Source organism: Bos javanicus, chromosome 23 (genome assembly GCF_032452875.1).
Source record: "Bos javanicus breed banteng chromosome 23, ARS-OSU_banteng_1.0, whole genome shotgun sequence".
NCBI lineage: Eukaryota > Metazoa > Chordata > Mammalia > Artiodactyla > Bovidae > Bos > Bos javanicus.
The window spans coordinates 32702837-32715720 of NC_083890.1; the positions used below are offsets into that span (position 1 = coordinate 32702837).

General features: G+C 37.9%; 1 protein-coding gene across 7 annotated transcripts in view; it reads right to left on the reverse strand.

Moving 5' to 3' along the window:
* The window catches only part of CARMIL1 (capping protein regulator and myosin 1 linker 1), a 307561-nt gene that overhangs the window by 100164 nt on the left and 194513 nt on the right, over window positions 1–12884 (reverse strand). For all 7 annotated transcript variants that reach the window (XM_061399266.1, XM_061399264.1, XM_061399258.1 and 4 more), the window contains 4 exons: window positions 8422–8525; window positions 5950–6027; window positions 5737–5813; window positions 2690–2794 (listed from right to left, as the gene is read on the reverse strand). In XM_061399266.1, coding sequence (XP_061255250.1) covers window positions 2690–2794; window positions 5737–5813; window positions 5950–6027; window positions 8422–8525 — 364 coding nt within the window. The remainder of the gene's footprint in view (window positions 1–2689; window positions 2795–5736; window positions 5814–5949; window positions 6028–8421; window positions 8526–12884) is intronic.

Consider the following 12884-nt stretch of genomic DNA (forward strand, 5'->3'; position numbering starts at 1 on the left):
CCCAAAAAACCCAATCTGTGACAGTGAGTTTGACAAAACTTGGCTTCTCTGAGCTTCAATTTCCTCAGCTGTAAAATAGAGATAATGACACCTTCCCACAGCTGCTGTCAACACAGCAGGTGACAGTTTGTGGAGACGCACCCAGTTCTGCGTCCAGCTTAGGGCAGTGTTTTGCAAGTTCCCTTCCATCCTCATCCTCTCACAGGTAATCCCAAGCACCTCTTTTCAAATTATACTTTCACATTAAATGCACATATGAAATTTTGTTTATAGAATCTTGAGCCATCAGCCTTTTCTTCATGTTAAAAATTTTACAGGGTAAAATACAGACCTGAAGAGACCGTAGGCATACCTCATCCTAATGCACTTCACAGATACTGCATTTTTTTTTTTTTTTTTTAACAAATTGGAGGTTTGCTGCAATCCTGTGTCAAGCCAATCTACTGGTGCCATTTTTTAAAACAGCATTTGCTTGCTTCTCGCCTGTGTGTCCCATCTCGCAATATTTCAATCCTTCCACCAGCAAAAAGATTACAACTCACTGATGGCTCAGATGATAGCTAGCCTTTTTTAGCAATAAAGTGTTTCTTATTTATGATATGGACATTTTTTGGACATAATGCTACTGCACACTTAATAAACCACAGTATAGTATGAACATACCTTTTATATGCACCAGGAAACTCAAAAATTCATGTGACTCACTTTGTGATATTCACTTTATTGCAGGAAACTGGAACCAATCCTGCAGTATATCTGAGGTCTGCCTGGACTGATTTATTATTAAACATTCACATAAATAATAAGAGGTCACAAGATTTAACACTGACAAAATAACTTTTAAATACAAATGTTTATAAGCCTATATCTATAATAAAGTACAAGTAAATTCATGTTCTTGTGGTGAGGATTATTCTATAAAATCAATTGCCCTGATCAATGAAGAACTACTCTATATTCTACAGGACCAAAAACATTGGAAGAATTAGTATACCATGCACCTATCACTAAAACCACTTTGAATATGCTAACTTCATGCTGATATGATATGATAATATCAAATCTGGTTTTGCTTTCTACTCAGTGCCCCCCAGAACACAGTCCATTGTAAATGCTCGATAAATATCAATCAAATGAGTAAGTGTGTTTAAGTTATAAGGGATTCCCCTTCAGAATACTGATTCTCATAGCTTTATTCATATCCACACAAATAGCCTAATCATGGCTTTTTACTATTTGCAGCCGTTATATTTAGAGATCTCTAATATACAGATTCCATTTTTTCTGTTTTTTTTTTTTTTCTTTTTAAAGGCCAGGGAGAAGGGTAGTGGGAAAGGATAGTTAGGGAGTTTGGGATGGACACGTACACACTGCTATATTTAAAATGGATAACCAATTTAAAAAAATAAAATAAAATGGATAACCAGCAAGGATCTATTGTATAGCACATGGAACTCTGCTCAATGTAATGTGGCAGCCTGGATGGGAGAGGAGTTTGCAGGAGAATAGAAAAATGTATATGTATGGCTGAGTCCCTTTGCTGTCCACCTGAAATGACTACCACAACATTGTTAATCGGCTATACCCCTAACACAAAACAAAAAGTTTAAAACTTTTTTAAAAGGCCTGCTATAACATCAGAATTTCTTTTTTATTTTTTTTAAATTTTATTTTATTTTTAAACTTTATATAATTGTATTAGTTTTGCCAAACATCAAAATGAACCCGCCACAGGTATACATGTGTTCCCCATCCTAGACCCTCCTCCCTCCTCCCTCCCCATACCATCCCTCTGGGTCGTCTTTTTTAGCACTTAGCTATAGATCAACTCTTTCTCAAGGCCTCTGTTGTTTTAGTCACACAGCACTTTGCAGAATACTGTTATCAAGAATTTCACAGCTCTTAAAAAGGGAATTTACAAATTAATTTGAAAAAAATGTTCAGTAAAATGAATAGCAGACATTGATTTTAACATTTCACACAAATTACAGGGGAAAACTGAATGCTGATTTACATGTTAGGTGGGGAAAGGAGAAATCTGTGTGCACATTTGAACATAACTGATAATATAGGTATTCATAAATAAAATTGAAAATACGTTCAATGAGAAATTAGATTCTACAGCCCTTTTCATTATTTCTGGCAATGATGAACAGAAATTCAGGGATAAGAAATTATTCTAACAAGTTCAACTTCACTGCTACTTGTCCACTGGGGCTATTCATTCATAACATAAGTTGCCTGCCAAGTAAAAATACCCAAACAGATAGATACCCAGGTAACCAGAAAGCAAAACACCTAAAAATTGGTTCTGTTGCACACACAAGTACATATAGTTTGATTATTATTGTTAGTAGAAATATTTAGAATTCACACAAGAGTCTACCTAAAATGGCCTGAACAGAGGTCAGTATAAAGGCAATGGTATCCAGAAGCACTTTTATAGATCAGTGACTAATGCCAAGGTCACAAACCAAAGAAAGATTTTTTTCCCCTAGAAGATACAATAATATCAATAGCACACAATGTACTCGAAAAGAATTTGATTTCCTTTGTGACCCAAAGTAAAAGGCATTTTCATCTGCCTTGACTGTCTTGGGATTGTATGTCTTTTTTCCCTTCCCTCAAACACATTCATAATAACAAATTGAACTTTAAAAGCTCTGGAGAAAATGAATTAACCACTCACTTTAAGGGCTCAGGAGACAGTTTTGTGCCTGAAAGGTTGATTTGCATCAGAGCCAGAGAACTACTAAAAAACTGCTTGAAAGATGGCGGTACTTCTTTTCCTTTCCTGAAAAACAAATCATGACAGTCATACACTTAAACTTCCATCTCCACACCCCACTTCCCTATTGGCAAAATTATTCATTGGTAATTCAGACACTGTGAAATAATCCATGAATCAGTTGTATCCTCAGTAGAAATTTAAAAGTAAAAAGAAAAAAAAAGTCTGAAAGTAAATTCAGTCTACTTTTTAAAGTGATGTAAGAGAGGTTAAGAAATGTCATTAAATTTTAAAACATTTTATTTCTATTCTTCAAAGCCAAGGAACTCATTGAGTTCTATTTCTAGATCTCGAGGAAACTCCATATTTGAGTTTTTAGGAAATAAGTCAAAGAAGACATATATTTCTCACCAACGTAAAGAGCCTTCCCACTGGATGACATCAGATTGTTAAGGATCGCTACCTGTGTTTGGCGATATTTTCAGATGTAGAGGTCTCAGATGCACCAAGATTGAGACTGGAGGTCAAGTCTGATTGGCAAGAAGCCTGCATGACGAATATCCTACTCGGCTCTTATAGCCATACCACAAATCTAATTATTTCAGGACAAATATTAGAAAAAAGACAAAACTGCAAAAGGAAAGGGTTATAACCTCCAAATATATCCCCTTGCTTGCTATTCCAGTGGGAAGTAGATCAAATCATACAACTCAACAAGAAGACAGAGTCAACACCACAATATGAGGGTTTAAGAAAAATGAAATTTCAGAGTCAAAATTGGAATACCAATGCTTAGCTTGTTTTGTTCCATCCGATAGAATTGTTGAAAGGATTCACTAAGTAAAGCACTTAGCCTGATGCCCTGTCAACACTCATTTAACGATAGCTATGCATATTCTGTGAGGGAATCATACTATCTCAGGGAGGAAGCCATCCTAGAAGTCCAGCTCAACCGTGTCTTATTCAACAACATTTTATGCAGAGGTCTAGGAAGCCTGTCAATATTTGAGAAAGGTTTTAAAACAGGACAATTTCGGGCTATTTGAGAAGAAAATAGCTATTTTTCTATTCTAAGCAGCAAGAATCTCTATTTGAGAGGATGAAAATAAATTCAAGAAGAAAGAGAATTCTGGTAGAATACATTCCAGATGTTTCAAACAACTCTGGTTTCAGATATCAGAAGGATATAAGCTTGAACACTCAGGTTCATTTTCTGATGAGCAAATGTTAATTTTTTATTTGAACATAGTTTTCTTTCTGTTCCATCGTATTGGTGTCGATGTTCTAATGTTTCCAAATACTGCCCGTTTCTGAAGGATGATGATCAGTCACCCCACAAATGGCAGGCTTAGCTACTCTGGTGAATGGGATGTGAGCAGAAGTGATGTGTGCAATTTCCAGAGAGTTGGTTTACCAGCCACTGTGTGTGTTACCATCCTTCTTTCTCCTCTGCTATGTGACTGTCAATGTTCTAGAAAGAGGCTGCTCTGCCTCCCAGCGTGAAGTTGATGTGGCCGGCCCATAACGGACATGTTGCAAGATCACGGTTGTGGAACGCTATAGAAAGGGTGGTGGGTTGGGGGTAATCATTTGTTACTGGAACAACCTGACCTATCCTGACTGTTACACTTCTGAAATTATCCGTGAACCACAGTATGAACAGACTGGCTAACAATCAACTCAGTGCAAATGCAGCAATTTTGACATAATTTACTAGGGGCTTCCTATGATTACATCTAGGTAAGGGAGTGGGTATTAAACAGTGTAATCACATCCTCTCATTTGGAAGACAAGGCAATTTGTTAGCAGTTTCGCTCTACAAGCTTAATAGCTCTACTGACAACCAATCATCATAAAAGAGCTGATTAGATGAAGATCCTTATAGTACTATAATATCATTTCTAACCCAATTCCTCAGTCTATCATAGCTCCACTAAAGCATGGTTTCATGAGCTCTCTTCAAATACATGGGTTGATGGGGCAGTCAACTTAATACCCTCTAAGGTCTTTGAAATACAGTACCTAAGAAAACTCCCAACTTCTCCCATTGTTTTATCTCCTACACTTTACACTTTCTGATCATATCTGGTTGAGGTACTTGTGGCATATTTTTGCGATCCTAAAGATTTACATCACTGTTAAAGTAAGGGACCACGAGTACTTTAAAATGTAGAATAACTTATTTATGAGGCATAATTGTAGAAGAAAGCATGTTTAATTCTGATTTTTTCCAACAAAGTGACTATTATCCCTTGGAATATATAAAGCTTTAAAAAGGTGAGCCAATAAAAGAGGAGATAATATTAGGCAGTCTTCCATGCTATTAAAGAGCATATCATGACTTTGATATTGTTTATGACTTGTGGTAACAAATGCTGAGTGCTGAATTGTATTAATACATTAAATGATAGTAGAATACCAAATCTAAAATAGCCCATGTACTTTTCATCATTCTTCTGCATTCTCCCATTCTAAGCTGCTGCTTCTGCTGTGTGTGAATATCTGTTACTTCTAACCTACCGCCTGGTTTTGCAAACAATTCTACATGAACTGTAGAATTCTACATGAAGGTAGAAGTGAGGTGCTGAGGCTGGCCGGCCACTTCCACAAATCAGAATACTAGAGCTCTGGGCTGACTATTGTCTTTGCCTCCCAGACACAGTTGAGACTTACTTCAAAGTGCATTATTGAGAAACACCTTCAGACGTTTCTAAAAGGATTTTTACCATATTTAGAGAGAATGCCTGTCCACATACGAGAAATGGCACCTTATTACAGAGTTCAGATAGGCAGGCTGGAGTTCTTGATAAGAACCTTGTCATGCAGGGAGAAAAGACATAACAAAAATTTGAGCTTGCAAGGTCTATTATTCATCAATAATGGTTTAGGACCATCTCCTCTTTCACATACAACATGCACCCTTTATTACTGTTTTCATCTTACTACAATGTTCTCTGAGAGAAAGACACTCCTAAAAGATGATGATAATAGCAGGAATGACTTCATACCGGTGAGAAAACACAGTTCTGGAGAGATTGAGCACAGCTAAATACTGAAGGCAGCCACGCAGAAGAGCTCCACAGACCTGGGAAAGAAACAATCACTCTTATTTTCAAATATTTCTAAGACTAAGAGAATATCTTATTAGGGAGAAAGCCCATTGTTTCCCATCTTATAAATAGCTGTTCTGAGACCCCTTGAGCAATATAAAAAAATATTACCATGTCCAGGGAACATTCAGTATTGGATAAATCCAGATGAGCAATGGCATTTGGCTGGGCCAAAAAACTGTACATGGACTTGAAATAAAAAATAAAAACCAAATATATTAGGATCCAGAAAACACATGCCCACAGGCACATGCCCACACACAATGCAAGTTAATATTTTAAATAAAGTTGCCCCAAAACCACCCAGGATCATGCTTCACTCTTCCCAAGAGGATCAGCAGAATTTTTTGTCATTCTGTTACCTTCCCTGACAGCAAAAATCCAAAGAATATTTTAAATTATACATGTTTTTTTAAAAAAGGCCAAATGGAATCTTGGCTACCAAACCCCCTTTTTGCTACATATGACTTAGTTTTTCTGATTAGCTCTATTTTTGTTATATTATTTTGGGACCGTGCTAATTGATTTTAACTGTTGAGAATGAAATACCACCTGAATTGCAGCCACCCTATCAAAATACTAACGACTTTTGAAAGCGTTCAAGGAACCACTACTTTGAATTTGAAACAAAGGCTGGTAGTTTCAGAATATATATTCTCTTTTTGGGTCAACAAAAAAATTTTTATATCCTTAGTTACCTCCAAAATCTAACAAGAAAGTGCCTGACAACACGATTAGTTGTTTTTTTGGGGGAGGGGGGTTAAAATGTCATTTATAGCTAAGACACTTCAGTTTCTAGGGAGTCACAATGCATAAATGATCCCCTCATCCCTATACAAGGCTATCAGAACAATAAAATTAATAACTCTGTTATTCTCTAATTGCCTATGTGAGTAGTAACTGCCAACAGCCACCAACAGCAAACCAAATCCAAGCTCCTGCCACCAGGCAAATAGCTAACCTCTGCTTCGCTTCAGTGGATGCCTTGAAAGACTTGAAAAAACAAACAAGCTTACACTGAGACGTCCTAGTACTTGGCAAAGATTCCTGAGTGTAGCAACATAGCTGTAGATGCTTGAGAAAACTCCTCTCTACTAAGGAATTCAGAAGAGCAACAGGCTGGACTAAAAGTATTTTAGAATACTCAGACACAGAGAATGTACTGTATTATGAAAATTCTGATTCAGAAAAATCTTTTTTTTTTTTTCTCACTTAACGAAGATCTGATTCTCTTTGCCTGGCACTGCGATTTTACTCCTAGTCACCAGCTGGGGGAGCTCTAATCACCCTCAAGTGGTGACAAGACCCTACTTGGCCAACACCTCCAGTAGGCCCTGCTAGGCTGGGTTATCCCTTGAAGCACCAGCTGAATGGCTCTCAGAACCTCAGCACGTAGGGGCTAGAAGCCCACTGCCACTCAGGCCTCATCATTCCACTTGCCCTTCCCCAGAAGCCCCGCTGTGACAGGACTCCCGGCCAGCTCCTTGGCTGTCTTAGGTGCCTATGGATGCCCCTTCTTGTTTCATCTTCAGGCTCCACTTTTTCTCTCGATTCTGTTAGTGTGCCACTGTAACGTTTTGGCGGTTTCCCAGCAGACCCCTGGTTTCATGTTTGGAGGGAGCAGATTTATGAATCGTCAGGGAAAGGCACAACTCAGGTTGGACAACACACTGAAAAAGTCATGGCACACCAGGAAGCAAGGACTATGTAAATGAGTTCAAGTGTAAGGGAGAGCAAATAACTACAAAAAGGACTGTGGCAACATTCCCTGTCTTACAAGGAAAGTAAAACAGAAGAGAAATGGGAATACAGGTCACAGCATTTTTCACTCCCATAAAGCAATGAGATGCAAATGAAGGTCCTTTGAAGAGGTCCAGGTACTATAGGCCCCCTTGATAAAGGAGCATTTATTCTAAATTCTATCCTGGTGACCAGAGGGAAGGGGACCATTCACCCCATCTGACAATGAGATGATTCCCAATTCACTCTATCAACAAGATCTGCCAAACGCTGATATTACTGAGTCAGAGGCATGAAAAACCTTGTTACCACTGAAGGGAAACTTTTCCCTTCACACTCAAACTTTCAAGAGTAGCCCCAGTTTGACCCCTAACCCTTCCCTTCTTTACTGTATTCATGGAACATGGGACTGAAGTTCATCCCAACATCCTTTTCCTTCACAAACTATGTTTTTAAAAGCCACTGGTCTTCCTAATAATATTATTCAATGATAAGTTAATTCACTTTTCACCTCTAATCTTTCTTATCAGACAATTTTAACAGGTGCAACAATGCTTTGAAATGTAGAAAAAATTTCTTCAGACTAAGTATTTGCAGAAAGAATTTAAACTTCAACAACCTTAAGTGAGAGAAGGAAAAAAAATGTACGAGATAGATTACATTTAATGAAGGCAGGCTCTGAATATTTCTCTAAAACACTTATAAGCTCATAACTAAATGATTTTAAGATGTCATGATAAAAGGAGATGTGGGAAAATACATTACAAAGCCCTGTTGAGAAATTATTCCAGGCTTATTAAGTACAGTTTCATGGAAGATGGCAGGAAGGGAAAGAAAACCCACCGAGAGGTCATCTCCGCGAAGGATGTTCCCTGAGAGGTCCAGATGGACGAGGGTGGTGGCGGTCAAAGGGTTGGCACTCAGTGACTGAGAAAGGCTATTCACCCCTGCAACAATAACAAGATGAAGCTTAGTTTCCATTCCAGGAACAAAAATGAGTTCTGTGATTTTCTTTAAAGGGTCCAACAGCCCCATCAACAGGCAGGACTGAGATTAACCAGAAGCACCATTCCCAAAAGGCAGCTTGAGGATGGTCTTCTGACATCTTCTCAAGAAGAACAGGTTAGTCAGTCACAGACAACCAACTCACTGATGAGGAGGAGAATGAAATGGAATCAGCTTCATTCTGTTCCACTTCTAATGGTGTGGAGGGAGAAGATTTTACTTTGAAGTCTTAGAATGATGCAAACAATCTAATTGATCATTTTTATCCCTTTCTCAATCCTGCCAGGTGATTCTTGCCTTAATGTACAGTATTAAAAGGATGCAGATTCAGAGTCAGATACTTTAGACTACTGTAAGTATGTGGAAGTTAATCTAGGAATGTACTGCTCTGCCTAATGCATTATATTCAAGGCAAAATTTAGATTGAAACAGACTTTACAAAAAGAAAATGCTCTGTACACAATGGAACAAGCAATCAAAAGGAAAAACTGATACTTATCACTCTACACACTATTTATATAAAATAACATAAATGATTCAAGTCAACTCTAACATAAATGGATGAATATATGAGGAGGCAAGATTGCTCTGCAAAGAGAGAGGTATGGTCTACTATCTCTGGGTAATAGGAACTGAAATAGGCCTTTTAGCACCTTGTGGTAGGTAGATTTTCATCAGGACACTTTAAAATGCGAGCCCAGAAAGGACTGTTCCCTCCCTGAGATTTAAAGAGGTCAAGACACACAATTATCACTGATGATTATTCTTTAGATAACAGGCATGTGGGATACTGCAATGCTTTTTCTGTTTCTACTCAAAGTCCATTGTTCCAACTCGTGCATTTTGGAAATAAAACTATTTCTAAATTGGGTATACTATTATAAATCATTTTGTTTTTCTTTTTCACGAAAATTCTTCTTGAAAATCCCAGGCTGTCTTAGCCACCTAAAATAGGGGATGGGGTTTTTGTCCAGACATGGATAATTTCTTCATCAGATAAGGGGCAAGGGTCAGGCCAAAATTGCTCATGAGTGCAGAACCCCAAGAGGCACTTCAAGAAAAAAAAGAAAAAAGCTGAGCATTACAAGTACAACCCCACGTGACAGCAGTTCTCTGCTCCAAGTTTAGAATGTGTGGCACTGATGAAGAGGTTATTATCTTATCCTTCAGCTTTGGAGAGGTACAAAGAACCAACTCCAGGGTGCGTCTGATAAAGGCTACTGAGCCATTTCTTGGTGGTAAGTGTGCATCTGGGTTTGTATAGAGAAGACTTCAAGACACAGAGGGGAAAATAGTTTACTTAAATACATGCAAGAATTTCTTGGGCCATCAACTCAGCATTTATTAAGTGCTCATAACATGTTTATAAAATGCTGGAGATTGGGAGGTATGTGTAAATAAGATCCATTCTTTGCCCTCAGAAAATTCAAAGACCATCAGGAAAGAAGCTAAATAAATTCCATGATGAAAAGCCAGTGCTATGCAAGGATTTATTCAATGCAACAAATCTTTATTTAAAGGCTACTGTATAGCAGGCATGGGCTTTTGAGACTCAGAGAATAATTCACCCTCTCAAAGGCCATACAGTAGGAAACAGAGACAGTTGAATAATCACAATTTCATGAGGTCAGTATTATCAAAGCTGCATATTGTCACCCTGCTTATTTAACTTATATGCAGAGTACATCATGTGAAACGTCAGGCTGGATGAAGCACAAGCTGGAATCAAGACTGCTGGGAGAAACAGCAATAACCTCAGATATGCAGATGACACCACCCTTACGGCCCTTACAGCAGGAAGCAAAGAGGAATCAAAGAGCCTCTTGATGAAAGTGAAAGAGGAGACTGAAACAGCTGGCTTAAAACTCAACATTCAAAAAACAATTATCATGGCATCTGGTCCCATGACTTCATGGCAAATAGATGGGGAAACAGTGGAAACAGTGACAGACTTTATTTTCTTGGGCTCCAAAATCACTGCAGATGGTGACTGCAGCCATGAAATTAAAAGATGCTTGTTCCTTGGGAAAAAAACTATGACCAATCTAGAGAACATGTTAAAAAGCAGAGAGATTACTTTGCCAACAAAGGTCTGTCTAGTCAAAGCTATGTTTTTTCTGGTAGTCATGTATGGATGTGAGAGTTGGACCCTAAAAAAGTTGAATACCGAAGAATTGATGCTTTTGAACTATGGTGTTGGAGAAGACTTTTGAGAGTCCCTGGGACTGCAAGGAGATCAAACTAGTCAATCCCAAAGGAAATCAGTCCTGAATATTAATTGGAAGAACTGATGCTGAAGCTGAAGCTCCAATACTTTGGCCACCTGATGCGAAGAACTGACTCATTGAAAAAGACCCTGATGCTGGGAAAGACTGAAAGCAGGAGGAGAAGGAGATGACAGAGGACGAGATGGTTGGATGGCATCAGCAACTCGATGGACATGAGTTTGAGCAAGCTCTGGGAGTTGGTAATGGATAGGGAGGCCTGGCGTGCTGCAGTCCACGTGGTTGCAAAGAGTCAGACATGACTGAGCGACTGAACTGAACTGAATAGTATCAAAGAAGAGCCAAGGGTTTGGCAGTGAAGGAGGTGCAGATTTGATACTGTTAAACAAAATGAACTTGCGATAGCCTCTAGAAAAGGTTGATTTCTGGAGGTAACTTTATGATCGTTCAAATGACCAACTTCCTTAAATTTGTCTGCTACTGGTAGTATCAATGTATTTTGTAATGGCATAATTGAGTCCAAAACATTTGGAAAACATCAGACTTTCATCAAGAAAATAATTTTTAAAATTATGTCCTTAGTGAGGTATAAAAAAACTCAATAAATAAATTCTGAAATTAGAAGGTGAAATTAGTCTTGACAGCAAAACACTCCTTGACAAATATGGGTGCTTGGCAGTTGGCCAATGTCTGATTAGAATTGGGAGAGAATTGTGTTATCAGCTCAGCTTCAAGCTACTGAGACAGAATGAAGGCTTTCCTCCCCTACCTCTTGAGCCCATTCCACGTGAGGCCTGGGATAATAAGCACAGTAATGGCAGGAAATTACAAAAATATAGGATGGAAAGAATCAGGGCTCTTCCAACCCAAACTACACACAAATTTTCATGCTATTCTCAATTCTGGCTATCTAGTGATTTTGACCATTCTTCATATTTATTATTGGAGTGTTTACAGCTGGAAAAAGGTGGTACCAGATGGCCCTGCACTGACATAATCTGGCAACCAGCAGGACATTTACTAGAAATCCAGAAAACTATCACTTAGCTCACATCTGAGGAAGAGAAAGGATATTTGGACACAGTGTGGATGTCATGGGGAGATTTAAAAAAAAAATCTGCCTTGAATTATGGAGTCATGAATATAAATGTTTTCACAGAAATAAAATATGTTAGTCAAATTCAGCAAAAGTTTAAAAGTGCAATTTAATCTGAGTTATTTTAAATCCACAGACCTTTCAGATCCTTTGTGACAGTCTGCAAGAATACTGAAAACCTTTAAGAAATCAATTTTTAAAAAGGCAGCATTTCAAGATATACATCCTAGGAAGGATGACTTAAAATTCTTTGGGTCACATGTTATAAAACAATATTAATTCTCAAACATATTTTATTGCAGAAAAGAGATAAAGGTGTGGATCTTCATTTGTAAAGGGTGGAGGGCATGTGGGGCTGTCTTGATTCAGGGGAAGCTGAAGAACCTGCCCACTCCCATCACTGGGAGGGAGAGGGCATCTCTCAGGTACCTCAGGACCCAAGCTTGCCTTCAGAAGGATCAAAGATTGTTACGTCCCTCTATCTGTCTTCTATTAGTAATAATGAACAAATATATTAAATATCAAGTTTAAAAAAAAAACCTCTACCTTAAGAAAGAGTTAGACTTATGAAGCACGTGATACATGATTTTACAAGAAAAAAATTTACCCTTTAAATAGAAGAGTAACAAAGGAGGGGACCTAGCAACTTCCTCCAAAAGAAATATAAGTGACTAAGGAACAAGAGGGAAAAGCCAACTAAGCAATAACTGAAGAAACTAAAATTAAAATATCAGAACACGTGTGTTCATATGCTTGATAAACAATAAAAAAGAAAGAATAATATCCACTGATGCTGAGAGTATAAAGAGGATTGTACAAAATATTTGGAGGACAAACTTGACAATACATATCAGAAACAGCTTTTTAAAAATTATACAAACTCTGACCTCACAATTCTACTTACAAGAATTTTATCCTAAAGAAGAAATTAACTCATGACTGGTGATTAGATATAGATGTCATATTAGGGTGTTTTGCAC